The sequence below is a fragment of the Anguilla rostrata genome, chromosome 3, assembly GCF_018555375.3.
Source record: "Anguilla rostrata isolate EN2019 chromosome 3, ASM1855537v3, whole genome shotgun sequence".
Lineage (NCBI taxonomy): Eukaryota > Metazoa > Chordata > Actinopteri > Anguilliformes > Anguillidae > Anguilla > Anguilla rostrata.
The window spans coordinates 35,975,367-35,997,786 of record NC_057935.1 but is presented as its reverse complement, the minus strand read 5'-3'; the positions used below and the strand labels follow the sequence as shown (position 1 = coordinate 35,997,786).

Below are 22,420 nucleotides of genomic sequence, written 5' to 3'. Positions count from 1 at the left end.
GTAGGTTTTTTCCCCCCTTTGTTCCCAAGGCGAATTGAAGCATGGTACGCTAAGCTGGGCAAACCAGTGTTGACAGGCTGCCGAGTCCTGAGGCGGGGTTTCCACTGACAGCTCTGAAAATCACTGACACGAGCTGCAGCCAGCAGAAAGGCTAACGCTGGAGTGCACCTCCGCACAAGGCACCGTGGGGCGGGGAATGCAGGGCAGTGTGGAGTTAAAAGAGCATGACCCCTGGACTTTCTCTTCATCTCACATACTAGTTCTGATCCACCTACTAGCCACTTTCGCCACACATTTTGCTTTCAGAAAGATAAAAAAAATAGATTTGTTGGGATTGGTCTTGGAATAAATTTAATGCAGCATTCAGCATGTACAGAGAATCCACGTGACCTTCCCCAACACACACACACACACACACACAATAATTGTAGCTATTCCAAATTGAATTGAAGTTAACAGAAAACCGAATCTTTTTTTTTGCTTTGGTGAAAATAATCATTTTTCAGGTAGCCTGAACCAACAAAGGCACTATAATTCATCCTATTTTTCAGCCTGGATTCATCATCATCGTGGGATGGGATTTGAATCATCAAATCTCATCAAAAAAATCATGGTGTTTCAAAAAAGCTGGTGAGGAACATGCTGGAATTTCATGTAGTCATGAATCCCAAATCACTCCAGGATGTGAGCAAGCTGGCTGAATTAAGATGAGAGCAGACGTGCTGAGTTAAATATAGCACTTACCGTATTGAAATTGGGGAAGAGTCCCACCGGAGACGTAGCATCCACGGGAAAAGGCATAAAAGGTTTCACATCCAGCGTGGACTGCATCATCAGAGATGGAGTTTGCACAGCAGTTGGAAGTGGGTTGCTATGGCATGAACTTCCTGTGAGAGCGAGAGCAAGAGAGAAAGAGAGAGAGAGAGAGAGAGCAAGAGAGCGAGTGAGAGAGGGAGAGAGAAAGAGTGAGGGAGCGAGAAAGAAAAAGAGGGATGACAACACAATCAAAGCTTTGGAAGCGAGGTATGAAATCAGGAGATGTGAGGGCATATCTAGGGCAGAGTGTGCAAAGTGTCTCTTCATCCCCCACGAAGCACAACTTTTCCCAGAAGCAGCGCAGAGGCACATCTGACACGTGAATCAAGCAGGTAGACGTAGCAGGCAGACTGTGACTGTGAACGGGAGAAGGAAGCTGGGTGCTTCCAGCCGTCTGCACGATCAGCGGTGGAGCTCAACGTAGGCTGCGGAAGCTAAACGCAGATCTCCGGAGGCCAGCCCCCAGCATTCCGCTCTACCGAGAAGCGTTCGCCAGTTAAATCCTCAAGCTATTTACACAGGGCTCTGGAAGCACCCTAATGTAACCTCTCCGTTGCGTTGAGAGAGGAGCACAGGCTTTCGATATCACTGCTGACCATGAATGACATACACTGATACCTCCAGGCTCATCAAAACTCTGGAAAAGAGCCCTATCACCAAAAGCACTTCTTTAAAGAAAAAAAAAGTACTTCAAGGCTGAATGACTACAACGTGATGAATCACGTGCGATGGTTCACATCGGAGGAAAACAACCAGATCTGAAAGAGGAAATTGAGGCAATATGTGAGATTGGATTTTCCTTTCCTTCCCTTGTGATAAGTTATGCGTATGCGAATGGAGAACTGCATCTGAATGATTTAGTGAATTGTGAAGAAATGAGAGGCACCATTAATTCTCTGAAGACAGCACGCAGCTTCCCGAAAGTATCCAAGCTATCAGACGCACATTCATTTCAGGATTTCACACATTGCTCCTTCCAGCAAGTTTCACAGAAAGACTTCTCTTGCTCAGACACAACGAAGGAACGCAAAGCAATATTTCCCTCATTCATTTCATTTTAATTTGATCATCAACGGGGACACTGAGATTTAATTCCACCTCACAAAAGCGAGCAGAAGAGGCGAGACACTGTTTAGTATAAAAACTAACTTTATTATAGTACTGAAAACATGATGTTTCAGCTGCAGCCTTCATCAGAACAAAGGAAACCAGAAGACAGTACAGAAGCACAGCAAATGAATTACGTTCTGCCTGCAACAGACTCTGGTGGTAGTAGATCACCAAATTATCTACTAGCACCTTTGTTCAGGTTGATCACGGTTAAAAGGAAGGCGTTATGTGAAAAGTCAAGTGTGCTGAAAATTGCTCATTGTTTTTAATGACCCTTTCCTCCACCTTACATGGGGCTGGAAGCCTGAAAGGCAGCACACAGCTGGCTACATTACCCTCAAGGCAAGGAGGCTTTCACACAAGACTGTCTTTGTGCTCAAGAGCAAGGTGCCTGAACTCTGTAAGTGCCGACTGCACATAATGCACACTTCTGCAAGTGCTTCATTGCCAAGGTTGGACATCTTCAATGAGCCATCAATAATGGCATACTATGCAAACCCCCATCTTGAAGGAAAGAAGTGAGATGCCAGTTCACCCATGCATTGTAGTTCACTATTTATCTACTATTATGCAATTTGTGACATTCCCATTGAAAATTCATAAGTGGCCCAAATGGCTACGCTATTACAGTAGTACACTACCCTCAACTATATTAAAAAGATCTGAAAAAATGCATAAGTAGGTAATTATTTCTATATTATTTTGTATGCCAAAAATACACCTTTGATGAATAATTCTCAGAATATCAATGCACACAATATTTTGATTTGTAAAGAAGCTTAGAACCATATTCACACCATCCCTTTGAACTGACAACAATATTCAGAGTCATAATTTGTACAGTAGTTGCACGGCTACCCGAAAACAACAAAGAACATGCTGTATTTTGCTTTAATACAGCAACTCAAAGAAATTGAAATGCAAGAAACGCAAATATGTCACATATAAGTGAAAATAGATAAAGATGGGATGCATCTTTATCTCTAAAGAGGAAACAGCTTTCCGTGTAATCAATTACAATTGCCTTCACATGCTTCATTTTGCTCTGTTGCATTTATATAGCTTACAGTAATGATGTATCAGCTCCCATTTACTGTGTTGTATCTGTGGCGAGGCTGGGTAAAAGTGGCCTATCCGTCAGTCAACTGGAGGGAGGAGCTTGGTGAAAAGATGGGGGCCACTTTTACCAATGAGCGTCTGTGATGAGAATGACCTGCGTTGATGCTGATGGCAGAGTAGAGTCAGGCTGTAACTGCGTGTATATAAGGTACTTTTTGTATCATTTTGCTGTTGTGTTTCGTATTTTTCATTTGAACAGTGAAAAGCCCACTACATTACAGGCATTTAGCAGACGCTCTTATCCAGAGCGACTTACACAACTTTTACATAGCATTTTACATTGTATCCATTTATACAGCTGGATATATACTGAAGCAATTTTGGTTAAGTACCTTGCTCAAGGGTACAACGGCAGTGTCCTTACCTGGGAATCGAACCTGCGACCTTTCGGTTACAAGCCCAATTCCTTACCCACTGTGCTACACTCTGTCCCATCTACTAGCTAATAGCTAGCTGACTATCATAATTAAAAAGATATTTCTTTAATGTGGATTTCCTTGCCTTCATGCGATTGATAATTTTGTATGCCAGCTAATAGAGATAGTTTGGCTGGCATGTTTGAGGTGATAAAGAAAAGAAACTGCAGAAATACATTTTCTGCTGCCCCACCAAAACACTATCAATGCTGGTAGAAACTTTTGATTGCCAATGTAATCAAGCAAGCACCACTACAGAAATGACTAGTAATCTCAGCCAATCAGATTTCAGTCCCCAACCCCAGACTGCTTTCACCCTGGGAGAAGAGAGACTGCTAGATATTGAAGCATCAGAGTTTGGTGGTATTGGATTTATCAGTGGTTTAACAGCAAATCATTGTTTTCTTATTATTATTATTATTATTATTATTATTATTATTATCATCATCACCATCATCATCATCATCATCATTATTGCTGTTGTTGTCATCCTCATGTAATTTCCTGTGGGATGGTATATGCCAGACATATTTCGAATTTGGCACAAATGTTCAAAAATATGAAGGGTACCACACGTATAATATTTCCACAATAGCCCACATGATGGCGCTATAATTGAAGGTCCAATTTTCACACCCTTTAATTTCAGTAACTCCCACATCCTTTGTCCAATTCAAAGGACACATAATTTCTGGAATAACTGGCTACAAATGGCAAAACCATTTCTCATTAATGGACTGACAGATTGTCATGAAATTGAAAACACATGATCTAGAGCCTAGTACTAGTTCAAAGCAAAAGTTTGCTTATGATTGACAAATGTGGGCATGGCTTATTGCATAATACCTATTTTGTCCATTGCCATCCATTGAAGCCACTGAATATAGAAACTCCATTTAATTGTCAAAATGTTATTGCATGATTATCAAAGACACAAGACCTCACAACATGCACGTAGTTCATGAGTTAGGCTATAAAAAGTAACCTTGGAAAGGTCCACTGCTTTGCTTCATAAAGCCAGTTCTAATACGGTAAACAACTGGACAATGGCTATTTCTTGTATTAAAAATGTTCACTGCAATGCTATCCATTTTTTATATTTGTTTGTTTTTAGAAAATGTATAAACGGTTGTTAACGAAAAAAAACAAACAAAAAAAACATGCAAGTCAACGGGCTGCATTCCCTTCAATTATATTTCTAACACTGCCTCCGCGGGAGAAGTCTTATTTGTATGCAAACGTATAGAAGCCATTCAGCTTTCAAAATGCTCAGCATGACAAGGTTACTATTGCTCAAAACAACCAAATGAGTAATAAAATACATGAAAGCTGATGGGACTTCATTCACTTCCATTATATTTAAATCAAATCTAAATCTAATGTAAAATGACAAGGCTTGATGAACCACCCGCATCAGATTATTTCATTCAGATTACACACATTAATAAATCTGCGCAGAGATCAGACTGATGTCTGTGTACTCCTTCAATTGCTTTCATGCTGCAGAAACCAGTCAATTATTATTATTACACAATGCACAAATAACATCAACAGCACTGTTTTCCTATGGACTATTTTAAATAAGCAATTCCTCCAACATGTTAAATCACAGTTTAAACTGTATCCAATGTAACTTTAACCTATAGTTTCTGTGATACCAAAAGCCTGATACATGACAGTGCTCATTTCCCAAATGTACACTGTTATGATTCCATTTTTCAGACACTTTGCATTCCCGCTCCAAACCTAGACTAAACTAAAAACATATATCCCATAACATAATTCAGTGGGCGAGCAACACAAAAGCAACTAAAAAATGGAGTAGCAGCATGTTAGAATAGTGCTGGCATACTTTTAATTTAGGCCAATGAACCTGTCACAGTAATTTAGCAAAAGTGAAAATTTCAACTATTTTTTATTCTTTGTGTTGTCACTTTGTTGTATGTGCACTTGTGTATGTGCACTTGCATAAATGGTGCAAATAGAAATTTCCTTGGATAATTTACACCATTTGCTGACTTTCCTATATAAGCATTATGTCGTCAAACTCCCCCTTTTGCCTACTATGTGGCACTTAAAAATTTTGTGTAACAAAACTTTTAACTACTATATTTCACTGCTCATTTCCTAAACTTTTTCACCCTCCAAGTAAGTTGCTTTGGATAAGAGTATCTGCTAAATGACTAAATGTGAATAGAATAACCAAACAGAGAGAGTCTGTAAAATTCTTCTAAAGCCATTAACATGTTTAACTAAAAGTCATCACAATACAAAAAAGACTTGAGGACAAACACCACTCCGTTTCAATCAGTCAGCCTACCTGGAAAGCCCTTAGTAACTTTGTCAGCCGAGCAACAGACAGAACCAAGTCTTCCCAGAATAAATTCTGCTCCTCCGTTCATTAAAATACCATTAAAGTAGCTACTTCACATCAGTAGAAGGTGACCATCACCTGCATTGAGCGAAGTACTTAGCAGAATACTGTGAATACTTTCTTGTCATTGTGTAATATTCAGTGTAAGTTGAAATTTGCAAGGTAAACAGAGTATAATAGATTCTGATTCATCACAGACTGCACTTTGCTCCCACTCAAACTGCAGAAGGGTGGAGCACCATTTGGTTAAAACCTTGAAAAGAACGAAACCACCGCCTTGGTTGAATATGTCAGAAGTAGATATCATTTTGCATGTGTGAAGCTGTGGCCGTGTGGGCATTGTTGGCACTGCGCCCTCGTGCCAGCCTTCCTGTACTGTGACCTTAGCGATGGGGTCACCAGGACCGGCTCTCTGTCTGACAGCATGAGCGAACACACCGCCACAGAGAGCGCAGTGACCACGCTGACCACAGAGCCACACGAACATACCTACACACATACCCACACACATAAACACAAACCTACACATGTGCACACACACACACACACACACCTACAGTACACACCCACACTCTCTCTCTCTCACAAACACAACTACGCACACACCCACACACACACAAACCTACACACGCACACATGTACAGTACACACCTACACACACCTACTCTCACACACACTCACACAGCTTCCCTCCCTCCCTCCCCTAACACATATTTGACATACTCGTACTGACAGGCTGGATGGTTAAACACAGAGCACGCGGCGCTTGCTGAGGGCTCTGTGTCTGCACTCGTCAGTGCTGCAAGCTGTGAAGGGGCCGGACCTCCTGTGGCGAGAGCGGCCCTTTGAGCCGCCGTCCCTCCCGTCCGCCGCTGACTCTCGGCTCTGATTGCGGCTGACATGGTCAAATCAAAGCAAGTGCAGCATGAAATTACTCTTTTCCCAAAGGTTAACAAACACTGCCTCCGCGTGAGCAGTCTTATCTGTATGCAAATGTTCCTCAAACAGAGAGCGCGGCTTGGGAATAGCTAGCCATCGGGGTTAAATTTCAAAACTGTAAATTATGCAGACCCTGGTCACTTCATTTTAATTTTACTGAAAGATTCCCCCACAGAAATTTGGCTGTTTAATGTTTGCCCAAATCACTAGGACACACAGAGTTTGAAAGGCGAAATTTAGAAGAAAAAGAAAATGCAATAAAGTGCAAGAGGCAAAATATTTTGGTATCATAAGCGACAGCAATGCTACACGGTTGTGATGGCCAGTTTCTCTCACACTCACGGGCAAAAAAGCACAAACAGAATAATCTTTAAAGGCCGTCCTCGACCAACAGGTTATAAATTTTCTCCCTCAGCTGGTATCACTTGGGCATTGCTGAGCAATGGCTTGACCTTCCAGGGTCACTCAAAACCATTCATCATATATAAAAAGAAATGAAGAAGAAGACAAAGAATATCACTCATTGTGAATTTTCAGTGCACTGGTACAGTAATTATAGAAATAGAGGAAATGGTGAGTAAAGCTAGAACAGTACAGAGAAGAGAACAGTAAATAAACTTACTGCACCACGCAGAGCATCAGCCGAGCCAGAGAAAAATTCCTGCTGTCGCACGACTCAAACTTCAAACTCAACATGCAGCATTTATCATTACTGCCAACCTGGGATTCTTTGTTCCACATCAAGTCAACGAAGTTTCATGAATTCCTTCGCAAAACAACATTTGGAAACTTTCAGTAACGGTGATACTTGGAACAGTGCTACTATCTTCGATATCTAGCGTGAACTGGGGAACTGGATTGCGTTGATGAATGAAATTTTCAAAGAGAGGCTAGCCATTATTAAAAGCCCCAGAAGGGATCCCGGAGGAGGAGCGTGTGGTCAGGGAGTGTCAGGGAAGCCTCCTGCAGGCTGCAGCATGAGGCAGGGGAGCGCTGGCGGTGCGTCAGTCCTGTTTGCGCAGGGCCGTGGGGAGCGCTGCTTTGGAGCCGCCGCGCGTGGACGGGGACGGAAAAGTTCTGGAAAGCGCCCTCCTGGCCCCGCCTCTGCCACGCCCCCCACTGCCCTCGTCATCGTGGAGGCAGAGTAGGGAGGTGGTGGGATTCCCCATGGTCTCTAATCCTCCCCACTTGCCTGCGGTGCTGGAGGAAGCAGCCTGTTGCTTCGCTGCTAAAGGCTCAGGTGCACTTTCACTTTAATTTCCATTATTAAACACTCAAGGCTGGAAACCTGCCACTGACACCTGGGGCTAGGGAAAATGTGAAACAGCAGGACAAATACATCCCAGTATTGCACTGCATGTTTATCATGCATCAGCAAGTCACTGCTCCATTTACATACGCATATACATATGCATACATACTGTACACATACACACATATGCATAATGTATCGGATGTGTGCCTGTGTTTCCCCAGTATTACTGTACTGTGCTTCTTATTGCTTAGCTGTTGCTTTTCAAAGTACAATGAAATAATAATAATAATCATATTAACTATATATATATATATATATATATACTATAACTAACTGCTTTACAAGCTAATTTATAAGCGGACTCACTTTAAAGCAAGCAGCACACATCATTTAAACCCTTGCCTTAAATTCTGCATGACAAACTAAACCACGATAGAACATTTCATTCAAGGAAATCAATCTGATGTCAGACTTGACTATTTCCTGCAGCAAAAGGCCTCAGATGTGTTGGATTAAATGGAGTATGCAGTATCCCCCCAAGGGACAGTGGATTACATCCCTCCTGCAGAGGAGGGCTCCTCCTGCCCCACGTATCTGCGAAACCTTTGACCACGATCACAGAGCACTGGCCTCTCATCTGGGTGCCGTATCTCAACTGTAATCAGATCTGGGCTCCCAGATACGGCACAGCTAAACAGCGTTATTTCCACAGATGCTAACACATGGCGTGCTTGAAGCTGCAGCGATGAAAGCTTAAGGTCATCCAGAGGGAAACATCGAAAGAGGTGACTCACTCGGCCTACATGGGAACATTAACCCAACGGGAGCTAATTTAAGCACAAGGTGTCTTAAAAAAATACCTTCTCCTACACAAGACCATTGCTGAATGGCTGCACGTTTGTGTAAACAAAGGGAATGGCCCAAGACATTGGCAGAATAAGCTTTAGATAAAAATACTGTGCTGGGGTTTACCAAGTGGAACAAAATACTGTATCCAAAGGTTAATACATGTCAACTGTGCTGACTATGAATTTACATTACAAAAGCCATCATGGCCAACTGAGAAAATTATAATAATGTAACATATCTCTGCATATTCTAGCCTTTCACAATCAATATTAGATTATTATAATAGAACAAGAGAGCACTATTAGCGATCTGAAAATGAGAATCACTGCATAACGCAAATATAATGTTCTGAATTTAATGCAACTTAAAGCCAGATAAAGGTTTCACAACGGTTTCCTGAGAAGATAATCCATTTCACTTCTCAGATAGAAAAAGTGCTAAACTATGTGCCACATATATCTGAGAGAACCTACGATGACAAGGGGAAAAGAGGAAAACCGAAATTGGATAGCAGCTGGCATATTCCCAGTCTTCACCAAATGGCCTTCAGAAACAGACTGAACTTGGATGCTAATCAGAGGGCGATTAGCTCATGGTATTTATAAAAAAATATTTTGATCCTCACAAACAGTAATCCTAATGCAGCCATTCCCACTAGATCACGACAAAAGACTTCAGCTGTTCACCCAAGCCTGTCCCTGTACTAATGAGAGGAATCTCCTTCCTTAAGCTTGCGGGTAATTTTAGCCGTATGAAGCGTTTCAGCCGTCTACTCTGACAAAGCCGGGCTCAGGGCAGTCACTGTAACTCCCGAAAGAAATACCTACACCCATAAACCACTACTCTGGGAACATCTAATAAAGTGCAAAATTCAGTCTAAATTCATATACTTCAAGTGCTAGGCTGGGATTGGAAGAAGAGGGCTATATTTTGGCTTTGAAAAGAACCTAAGAACGTGAAATTTCCCCTCAATTAAAATCACCTGACCACAAGAAAACTAAAATAGAAGATGCTGTAGCTTGTTTTTTCTATGTTCTTGCTTGCATGCCATAGACACTGATTCACCTGAAGCACAGGAAAACAGCCCAATGCTGTTTGCTGCACCTGCAATATCCATCACAGTGTTCCCATTTGTCATGCATGAAAAATGGGAATTAAGTGCACATTGCAATTACTGCTCCCAGAAAAAATGTATTCACAAGAAAATGAAAATGTTTCAACATGCTCTGGGAAGAAGGGAAGAAAGTACAGGCACATCCAAATAAATATCTGTGTTATAATTATTTGGATTTTGTCATACAGCTATTGGAATTAACTGGCCTCACCCACCTCATAGTCTTGCAGAAGTGTCGTACTAGATCCAAATATTATTTTTAGGATTACATATTACGCTTACGGCCAGTGTCATATTATTGTTCCGATTGCTTCTCCTTATTCTTGGACACAGGTATCAAGAGTGGCACATCTATCTTAGTGCAGGGTCACATGGTTTGGATGGAACCCTGACTGCCATGATTCACTGTGGCCAGGAGTCCTGTAAGGTGACGGTACATAACTGGGTGTAGTTTCACCCGTAACATGAGGGTTCTGGTCAGCAGGATGTTCCCTGGCTTTTCTTACATTAGCAACTCCACAGGTGGATCAGGGTAACTGCGGCCTACCTGTGCCAGCCAGCTGCCGCTAGCGTTACCACATTTACAACTTGTCCAAAGGTGGTTGTAATAGTGCAAACGGAAGTTGGAATTCATTACAAACTCGCGGTTCAATCAATTACTCAGACTGGACATTTCTATTGTCTGGTTGGGACTACATACTTGACCAGTACATACAATTAGCAAATCTGACATTCTGGTCCAAATCCCGGCATCTGGCAACCCTTGCTGCCACAGGCGTACAATCATCCAGTTCAGTAGCTGTGCATTTTAGCTGGTGGAGTGCAGTGAAAAAGAGCAGCTGGTTGAACGTACCTCAGAGAGCCTGCTAGTGCGCTACCTTGCACTGACACTGCAGCAGCGGGTAAGGGACAGTCACAATTTAGCATCGTAATTTAGGGGAGCACTGGAGGAATTCAACACTAGCTGCTCATTAGAGCTTTATAGCTACACTTGTCATATTCATCAAGTTATATTACCATGTGAAACTTCAACTGCTTATTATTACTTTGTTGAATTCCTGATCATCTGAATTATAACATAATTATTGAAAACATACAACAGGGATTCACTGATTTCCCTTTCAGTAGGATGCCGCTTTATGTTATTTACAAAAGGATATAATTAATTTCTTGAATATGTGCAAGAAATAAACCATCGCAGTAACTGTGTTCTGCACATTTTTATGGACTATGTTTTACTACTTATTACATCACGTCTACATTGGAGTCATTTTATTGTGTCATTTTATCTAGTACTGTACGGTGATTTGAGCGTGGGAAAAGTGCTCAATAACTCCACAAATCATTACTACCATTATTATTATGCATATAAAGCATGGCTGCATTGTAAACAAGGCTGACACATTGTGAGCGGGGTACAGCGCTGTCTGTGTGCGGGCTCCTCTGCGTGTCCGGGTTCCGGAGGGGAGGATAATCCAGCTGGGCCTCATCATCAAGCCCAGCCAGGGAGCATCTGTCCACAACACATTAGCATGTGATCCGTGATCATCGCCTTTATTAAACTCTCAGTGATTTCACTTTGGCTTTGGAGCTTTAAATACACGCTGATGGAATCGGGCTCTTTAAAAAAAAGAAATGCAGGGGATCCTGCTGTCTAACCGTGATGGTGAGGTCCGGCCTTAAGCGTCAGGTCCATGAGACGCAGACCATAGAAACCCCGTTTTGCATCAGGATTCCGAGTGGTCAGCGCAAGCAACAGTTGTTCAAATCTACTTTCATACGCAGTTCTGGTCCACAAATACAATAACATTAACTTCAGCCATTTGTCTGTTAAGGTTTCTGTGTTAATCCAGCTAACATTCAGCCTATTTTTCAGATCTCAGAATGTTTAGGAACACTCATGACTGCCTCTAAAATAGTGCACATTTTTTGTTGACTGATGGTATTCTTTTATGTTATAATTATTTATTATTTACAAATAAATTTCTTTAAATTGTGCACAGAAAAAAATCTGCATGGCTGCTGGGTGGCTCATTTGGATAAGGCACAACTTTGAGACACAAGGATGAGCCCCATGGTCTTGGATCGAATCCAGAATATGCCAGTGTGGACTGTGGCCAGTATCAACGTGCAATTAGCAACTGCGTTGGCCAGGGTATGGGAGGGCACAGTTGGTTAGAGGACCCCCACTGGTCGATCGGGCGCCCGTGGACTACATGTCAAAGCCGCATATGAAAGGTCTTCCTCTGACTCCACTCTGCAAGGCTGATGTGAAAAGAAGCAAGCTCGTGACACCACACCACATATTTCTACACTCTACCGAATTGGCAGTGGGGTTCACATGAATGTGGCTGCGGTTGCAGATAAATTAGGGTGGGAAATATACATGTTTAGCCCCATGCTGGGTACCAAGTTTATAGGAGGAAAAAAATCTGCACAGAATATAGATGAAATACCACAAAATTCTGAACACTTAAAGATACCATACTGAAGATAACATAACATGTTCGGTAACACTGTGGACATTTTAGTAGACTTACTGATGTGTCTCATTATATGGGTCTTCTGTCATATTTAAATTGGTAGTGACTTTCCGGAAGCAAACTTTACAGAACACATTCTTGTAATGAGGCAGGGCCAAGCTAATATGTAATGAATTCCATAAATGCGGCAGTACACTTTTTGATTTACATTCTTAGGGTGTACTTTGATATTTAGTGAATTCACTGACAGTGGAGTGAAGCAGTCATGCATTTTCATCTATTTCAAGTAGATAGATGAAGTATGACAGCACTAATTGTACATTCAGCAAGAAGAAGTGACATCCTGCAGGGAAAATTAAATCTGTGCAAATTATGCAATGTGAAGTGGCACATAATTCCCCCATGACCATATTGCAAGTTTGCAACTATTTTACAGTCCACAGGCAGCACAGGAGAGAGCAAACTGCAATCGATGGAGAAGGTGATTCTCTCACCGCGGGGAAACTGATAGGCTGCTGTGATGCTGGGAGGAACAAATCCAGCCATTGCTTGAGGGACCCTGGCTGACTAAACCCACCTTACCTGTGGTGGAGTACGGCCATTCGGGTGGCACCACTGCGGATTCCCAGTGATGGTTGGTTAATGAAATGGAGTAGGCTCAATCCTCTGACTATAGACTCAGCCTGAGCTTGCGGTGAATTTGGTTACAGACAGAGCCCAGCGAAAATCGGCCCTCACTGCAGAAAGGAAAGTATGCGTGAGTGTGCCGTGGTCTGTGTGAGTCCAGATGTAGGCGGCCCTGTGTTGGTGTCTCTGTGGGAGTGGGCAGCAGTGAGGAGGCAGTGGAAAAGAGACACACACATGCATGCACACACACACACGCACAGCTGCTTCAGAGGAGTGGGCTCTCAGGAGATCACCATTATCATTGCTACCTCCCTCTTGCTCTCTCCGCTGAGCTGTAGGAGTGTGAGGGGTGACTCACGGGGCCTGCGTTCCTTTCTGACCTCCTCCGTGACTCAGTTCACCTGTACGAGGCGCAGAGGAGTGAGTGGGAAGAGAGCACAGAGCACACAGCAAACCTTGCGGGGCGGTGGATGTGGAGACGCCCACGGTTAACACATCTGCACAGATCCCAAACTACATTCGCTTCTGAAACACTGAAGTAATCAGAGCACTGTTTTGTGCACTGTGACACAGTGGAGAGCAGCTCAAAGACATTGTGTTCCCCATGCGTGTCGGGATAACCTATTAGCCGAGACTGCAATGTTTGCCTAAAGTATGTTGTTTTAAAATTAGACGATGGAGTTGGAATATTTTAGCAATTAGCCGAAGGCCTCGAAACCACTTGGAAGACCTAGAGAGATGCCATAAATCTGAGGAAGGTTGAAGTGACAGATTAACTCCATAGATATTTTAAGACTGAAAGAAAGACGATAGAAGGGCAGTAATACGTGTTAGTTAAATGCAGCATGGGAAAGAAGGTCTATCTAATCTTCATCTTCACGCTCACATTTTCCGCTTACAACAGAGTTAGCCTTGGGGTTTGAGGCCCTCCTCACAGAATTCCCTGTGAAATGTGAGCCAGGATGCAGGCTGACGGAAATCGAGCACAACGCCCTTCAGAGTTCCGCAGGTGTGAACACGTGGGAAGAAGAAACGAACGGTGACTGAGCTTTCAAATCCGCTGACAAGGGCACGGAGACCAACAGCGCTTGAGGGTCACCGCAGCCAATGAGCACGCGCTGGACCGCACACGTTCCGCCGGGTATTCTCAACGAACCTTCTACTGTGCTGAAAATTCAGGAACAAGTGTTGCATCAAAGAGCATGCAGTTGCATTGGGAGGGAGGTCAGTCTACATCAAATGCCATGAGCCTCGCCCAGGTGAAAGCTCATGAAGGAAAAAACTGTGCCCACGAACGTGACTCGAACCCCGATTTGTCTCCATCAGATCACATACACGCAACAAATGATTAAGTACTATGCTTAATTTGTACAAATTTGTATAAAAGTAATTAAGTACCCCCCCCCCCCAACCCAACACATAAAAAGAATCTCAAAGCTGCAATGCCATTACAGCTGCAGTGGAAAAAAAATACTCAAGAAAAGACTGCAATTTGTGAAATTTATTGAAGAAGCATTGTTCTTTATCTAAATCCTGCCTAACATGTGCTGCAACAAGAGAGTCTGTGTAAACAGATTAAATTCTGCCTGAAATATAACACTTTCACGGATAAACAAATTGGGCATTCCTAAAAAAAGAAACATCGACACGATTCCCTTGCACATGACTTCGGTTACTCTGAGCACTGCGATATTGCACCCAGTATACTTCCATCATAATGGAGACTACAGACTGCAGCGTGTGAACCTGAGCGATATTTTTAAAAGGCAGGATTACACTGCAGTTACACACTGAGACTCCTTTTATGCACAGCTCTTATTTTCTCCCCTCAGTGCATTTGTGCCTGAATGCATCGTACCCACAGTGGAAAGCACTACGCTTTTGTAAACTGTTTTTTTTTTCTTTTACCAGTTCTTCAGTTGTTCCAGATTTATAGTTTCCATGGAGACAAAGGAAAACCGTGACAATATCCCCCTACTGCGCAAGAGCCCCCACACCCTACAGATGGACTCAGAGAGCTTAGAATGTTTATTTTCAGATATAAATTAATCGGAATGCTGACCAATAAGCTCCAGTACAGCGTGTAGCCCTCTCACCTCCTCAAGTTAAAGCTCTACACCGGTTTGTCTAAGAAAAACAAATGTTTGCTCAAACGGCACCCTCAGCTTCTCCCTGCTTGATTCTAAAACCCCAGGGCCCTTTCTAACACACAGTATGAAATTACTTCTGATGAAGGTTTAACAAGATGCTGCTGTTGAGAATTACTGGAAGCATTACAGCCTCCGTGTGTGTGGGTTTGTGAGTTAAGTGACTGGCTTCACACCCAGATGTACTTGCTGCTATTACTTCATCTAACATAATGGGAGTGAGAAAGCCGTGCGGCACACTGCACATGAACAACATATGGAAAGCCTGAGGAACTAAACGCTGGCTTTCAGTGTAGTCTGAAATTCCTTTACATTTTCCTTTAAACAAACACCCTTCTGTAACTGCGCCTGGCCTGTCGCTAAGATACCAACTCAGTATTTATTAGAAGACATAACATAAGTCACCAGGACAAAGAGGTATATTTATCACTACAATACTATGATATGTTGCCAGATTAACAGATGTTATTTTTACCCCATTTATTCAACTTGGAACTGTTGTCGAATGAAAGTTTGGCTGCAGTTGCTGTTCAAACTGCAGTGCAACAGCACGTTACATGTTTTGGGTGACCGAGATAATGCATATCCCTGGGGTAATGATTACTTCAGATTAGAATTTTACTTCAGATTAGGTCATATTTTTAGAAATGTGCTGATAACATCCAATAATAAATGAAAAACAAATCAAGCTAAACTGTGACACAGTCCACCCTGTCACACCCCTAAATACACAGCCAGGCAGAAAGCTAACCAGTACTGCACCGTCGTCTTCAGAGTCCAGACTTGCTCATTCTCAGAAAGCTCTGGAACTCAGAACAGAGGAGCCAAATTGTAAGGCCAATATCTTATTTGCTTTAAGATTTTTTAAAAATACACTACATTCATGATGCAGCCAAATCCCAGCGGTGGACAAAGATCTAGACTGAAGCAGGTCCCAGGAGAATGGTAAAGCAAGCCACCGCTTTGTGCCCCTCTCCTTTATCAATAATGCATCTCTTCCCTCCTCGTATAATAAAATATGTTCAAGCTGTGTTTTAATATTTGATATGGTATACACTGAAATTATGAAACTTCATTATGTAAATGGTCCCTGAAAAAACCCATTAGCCGCATGAATAACAGGACAAAGAATCTCCCATTAAACTTTAAATATGTGAGTGTGTGAAGTGGAGGTATGAGATTAACATTTAAATTTAGCACACCCACACCCATTCTGAGCGACACCCACACATTTTTCTGAACTCACTGAGCCCTTCATTTAATTTTTTTTTGATCTATCTGAATACCGTTGAGCTGCTCTGAGACTTTCATCTGAGCAGATTTAATTCTGTATTTGTATGATTTTTTTTGTATGATTTTTAAAAATTCAGAGATGTACGTGGACCCTCTGCTAAAGACAGTAATAATTGCAACGAGACACACCAAATACTAAAAGTCGTAGAACCACATCTCGCCAACTACGCAAACTGGATTCACCCCAAAATGACATGCAGCCAGAGAGCCAGTGCAGCATGAATGTAGGTCTCAGTGTTAGTGGGAAAGACTCCCTGGGTGTCCTTCTCAGAGCGGTTTGGTTCACTGACAGATATAGTTCAGCCTTTTACCATCCAAACAGGCCAGATCACGGCATGAACGGTACCTTTTCATACACTCTGGGAAAGTGATCTTTCAGGCCCAGCTTCTTTTTTCTAAAGCGCCACATATATAAGAAAGTATGACGTTTCTCCACAGAAAGCAGGGCTATTGTGCACATCTCACTTTGAGATTTACAGGAGGTGTTTTTCCATCATACCCCCTGTACCTTCTAGCTGCACTGTTAAGCCGGGTGCTCATCATTTATGCAGTATACAATCGATGCCTTTTCACAATGCCTTTCAGAAAGGTCTTGGAAATCCGTCAAATAAAGTTATTCATTGGTAGAAAAAAACATGTGTTGTGCAATCAAAGTCACCTTGAATTCATGTTCCTCCCTTCAAAACGAAAACCAGGATTCTAACATTTTTCTGCTGTTAGTCCAATGGCAGACTTTCACTTTTTCAAAATGCTGGATGCTTCCATTGCTTGTGAAATAAAACCCTGACATCTTGTTTTACAAGGTCTCAAGTCATTCAGTATTCATGCCATTACTCCAAATAAGTTTGTTGCGCGCCCAACGCTGCTGTCTGCGCAACCGCATTAGAGACATAGTGAACATGGTCTCCCTGTCTGCTACAGTCGGTTTAGGAAATCAGTGCTGCACTAATCGCATGAAATATCCGCAATAAATAATAAATAATACAGCTCGTATACAGCCAGCTGCAGCAGACTGCCATTTCAGGCTCAGTGCAGTTCTCTACTACGGCAATCAAAGTTATATAAATAACAATGACAAAAAAACTCAACTCTTCCTCACTGACATGACTGCCCATAGGCTTGTGATGCTCTCAGATTTAATCCGATTCATTTTTTAACTGCAAAACTCAATGAAGACACAGTTACCGACAAGCATGGAAGCAACACGTAGTTGGCAGACAGAGCGCGAGGTGCAATGAAATGTGCACGTTGCCGTATTTCTGTGCGTGCGGCACTCCTCGCCTAAAAGCAGACTGGAGCGGCGAGGACTCAGGCAGGCCTCAGACATCAGAGCCCCAGACAAACCTCCGCAGACCCGAGCATCTGTTTTCTCCTCTCACTGCAGCGCGGGCTGGCAGACTTGAGAAGGCATTTTGATGAGCACGGCGCCCGGGAGGGAACTCGTGCGCTTAAAGGAGATGCTCCCCGAAATAACGGAGGGGCTGGCGCCCCCGCCTTCTGCGTAAACTGGGTCACTGCTTGCGATGGGAGATGCTGCAGTCTGAATCAGACTGATGGCGTCTACCTCGGCAGAGCTGAAATGTGAACGTGTTTGTTTTTCCGGGTCGGGCCTGACTCTGAGTGTCAGTCTGCACGCGGGGGGGGGCAGCCGGGCCTACGGCCTCGCTGTGCGATCCGCGCCATGCCACAGTGCCGTTTGGAAGGAACGACGGCACGGGACTGAGTGCCCTGACTGCAAACCGCTGCGTGGGGAAATGGCGGACAGCTGGTCGGACCTGCTCTGGAGGCGGCGACAACGGAGACACGCTCGCGTTGCGTTTAGCGCACGACGCGGCACTGCGCCGCTGGCCGGCTGACCTCGCCGCTCGACGGTGTCGCTCCTCCTTCCGTTCGCCCGCATTCCCAAGGCCTTGAGCGCACGTGCAGCTCTCGGGGAGACGCGGGTAATCGGCAGCAGCTTCATTAAAGCGTGGCTTGCGGGGACGCTTGGCACAATCACGCAGCGAGCAGCTCTGCGCGTGCTCGCAGCGTGGTGGGCAGAGCTTGGCTCCCGGGCTCCCCGTGCTCTGCTTTCCCACAGCCCTGGCAGTAGCTCGGCATTTCCTACACCGTGTACGAACAGAAATTAAACTGCACTTACTCGGGTCCTGTTACCTGATGAGACACTCCTGGCTTGTGACCATCATTCCCACAAGGGCAGAAAACTGTATTTTGATCAGCCGAGGGATCGCGTATCACAAACAACTGCAAATGGACGCCAAGTGCTGCTTGCAGACAGCGAGAGATGAGGCTCTTCAGTCTTCAGACTCTTCTGAACAAGATTTCTTTGAAAGAGAGTGGACAGTCTGCCCTTCTTGCACATTTTTTTGCTTTGTTTAGACAGGAGAAAGCAGAGGAGGTAACAGAGATGGGATTACAGGAAAGTGCCATGGCTTGGATCGAACCCCCGGCCGCAGGGAGGTGACTTTGTGCTGTATATGACTTGGCCGCCCTACCGACTGAACCGCACATCAAGTCAGTCAGGACGAGTTTTTGTACGCGAGGGAAAACGTTTACATTGTGTTCATTAGGGCTTTTCACGTAACATCTAAAACATGTTCAAACTGAGAGGTCGTTTACAGTTCAAGCTCTGCTCACTGGAAATGGGTTCATTCACAGTTCAAACTATGCTCATTAGTTTGCCTGCTAAAAGACACCTGCGCAGAAATTCACCCTTGTGGGAACTCTCATCCGTTAGAATATGTCATGATTATAAAATACCAAAGCAAGCCTTACTGTCTGTTTTTCTTCACATAAAGTCAAAGTCCTGGCTTGACCCCACTCATCCGCATCGAGATACCGTCACGGATATTATGCAGGGCTTAATGCAGAGAGATTAGCAGCAGTTGTTATACGGTGGTCGGAGAGATGAGTATCAGGTTATGCCATATTTTGCCAGATCCAGAACAGAAGACATGCTTCTGTCAACAGGAGCAACTTGTGTCCCGGTCCTGCGAAAAGGGCATTCATGGAAACCCAATTCACAGTACACAGCTCTGTCCTCGCTCCAAATAGAATGGCTGTCAGTCGGTACGCGTGTAATTGAGGAGATCGTCTCGGTTTTCTCTCTCCCTGGCCCGACTTGCTGATGTGATTTATATCACAGGAACGCCGGCATCGTTAGGCCGCGCATCAGTGGCGGCGGCTCGTCCCTTCTCCGGTTACACATCTGCAGAACACGATCACGCCGGGCAGATTCGCGCGCACGCTACCAATGTGATATCGCTCCAACCTTTCTCTACTTACAACGAGACGCAAACTAAGGAATAACTAAAAATACTCTGTGCTTATCAAGAATTCTTTCCGTCGACAATAAACTGAGGGCGGGCGGAAAAATGCTCCCAGCATTCTTACCCTACACGGCAAATTTTGACTTACATTTTTGATGAGGGAGATCAGCAGGGTATTAAGTAGGTGTCCACACACGTACGCTCAAGTCTCTTCCCATTTCTGTTGCTCAGTTGCACTGGTTGCGTTAAAATGAACAGAACACTCTTTATCCTTCCACGAGGTACTTAATTAGCCGGGCACAGGCGGGTAATATACTACGTGTGAACACTAAAGAATCATAATTAACTGCTAAAAGTATATGCAGCTCCCATGCTCATGAGAGGAGTCGTAAATAACTTCCTTGATTCTGTTGATTGGAGGGAGGCTGTGGTAAATGGCACCGACGGCCAGACTTCAGACACTTTTCAAAGAGTTGGACCAACGACTTAGTTAACCATGTGTTGTGTGAGACGGACAGATGAAATTAAGATAAAACAAATGCCAAAGGTCAAGGCCTCAACATCCACTTCATGTTTCAGGTGTGCTAGCCACGAAGATGTATTGGCAATCAATGAAAGGTGTATCTACAAATCAAAACTGAAAAACGGCAACACCAGACTCTAGGCATCTTTATGTACCTGAATATCCTGAAAAACACAGGCCACTGGATGCAAAAAGTGCATTCAGAATTTTTTATTTGGTGAATTGAGTTTTTAAAGGTCTGTGCTGCATAATCCTCTTTCTGAGCCCGAGGCAGGAAACAAATGTAAGTTAAGAGCCTTCCTGACAATTACAGACATGCAGGACACTTGTAAGCATTAAGGCACTTAACAGGTTTTGGCTTGACAGAGTGGGAGGGGTCAGGAAGACTGCTAGTGTGTACTTCTTATTTAGGATAATAAGCAATTTAAACAAAAATGTAAACTGAAGGTTCACTGCATACAAAACGTATGCCAAAGACCAAAACCCGCTCTTTTAGATCCACTGCATTGCATTGCATTCTTTCACACAAATAAAAAACTTGAAAGCACACTGCTTTCCAGACCAAAGTTTAAAAAATGAGTATCTTCTTTTTACTACAGGGGAGCTACAAGTTGTGCATGGTACAGGAAAAATTTAAATTATAGAAAAAAGCAAGAGCAACATAAGACAACATTCAGCCCCAACACTCAACAGTGCACAGCCCTATACAGGCAAACAATTCACATAATCCCTAAAATTTGGTGCATATAGTCGATGGTGAGAAATAAGGCATATATGAAACCATTGTAAATACAACAAAACAAGTTAAAACTGGACAAAAGTACAGTTCTTTTTACAGCAAAAGATCATTCTGACTGACCATATCAAATGCTCCAAGGACTTGCAATATAAGATGGTTTGCTGTTGCTGGTCTTTGTTGAAAGAAATGCATGAAAATAGATGTCTGAACCTCTAATCATAAAAGCAATTTCACCACCAGCACTTGAATCTCGTAAATTACACAGCACTAAATCAAAGCCTTTTATGTTTACTGGGAAAGTGCATCTTGTGCCAAACAGAGGATAATAAATCCATCACTTCGACTAAACGGATCCTAGCACAGGACGTTGCGCAGCTCAAAAATCGCTAATGAACACCAGCGTGTAATCTCCGTACCTCAGGGGGGAGGTTAAAACCTCAAGAATCTCTCAGCGTCGGTCCTGACAGGTTCCTTCACACATTAGAGATCAAAAACGCTGTACGGGGAGGCAGCTTGTCCAGTCTCAAGTTGCCCTCGATTTAAATGCTCCTCGCTTTCCCTCCCAAGTTCTCTCTTACTCTTTCACTTGTTTTCTCATGTTCACTCGCTTGCTCTTTCTCTCTCTCTAGCTCTCAGTCGGTTAAAATCAAAATGCTTTATTGGCATGAAATGCAATCCAGCTGATTTTGCCATGGCATGGATGTATTTCACTCACTCTCTCTCTCCACCCACTTGCCCTCCCTCCCCCAACCCCCACACCGACCCCCCCCCCCAACAGACACTCTGCTGTCAGAATTCAGAGCACATACTGGAAACACTGGGCTGTATCAGCCTTTCACCAGCTCTCTAGTGGAGCGCATGCACTTTTTTACACGCTGGAGTGACGCTGGTCAAATTACCAGCTGAGCCATGGTATTTTGTCACTGCCTTTTATACTGCAGCTGCATGCTGAGTGGAATGATCAGCCATGTCAGGTGTAGTGCGACTGCTTAATCTTGCCATGCTCTCCCCCAGCCGCAGGCCATCCTGTAATACAACACCTCCTGGATAATCCTGCTAGCACCGAATCAAGGAAAAAGCAGCTGAACTGACACCAGGGCCATCCAATCGCTATGCCAACTGCTGCCATCCAGAGAAGCTGACATTGTTTGGAAATGGCAGGTTAGCCCGGCCGTTCTTTGGGGAAAATTCCTCACTGTAAAATTAACTGTGTTAATTCAACCCTAACAGAGTAGGTATTAGTCCAACTGGGACCATATGTATTGTGTAAGAGTTGATTTAACACAGAACAGTTACTGTGAGCAAACTATGGTCTGCATCTGCATCTTTTTAGAGCTAAATGCTGAC

General features: G+C 43.5%; 1 protein-coding gene across 2 annotated transcripts in view; it reads right to left on the bottom strand.

Moving 5' to 3' along the window:
• znf385b (zinc finger protein 385B) overlaps positions 1–22,420 on the bottom strand; it is a 101,099-nt gene that overhangs the window by 30,731 nt on the left and 47,948 nt on the right. For both annotated transcript variants that reach the window (XM_064327332.1, XM_064327333.1), the window contains one exon: positions 745–887. In XM_064327332.1, the coding sequence (XP_064183402.1) occupies positions 745–887 (143 nt within the window). The remainder of the gene's footprint in view (positions 1–744; positions 888–22,420) is intronic.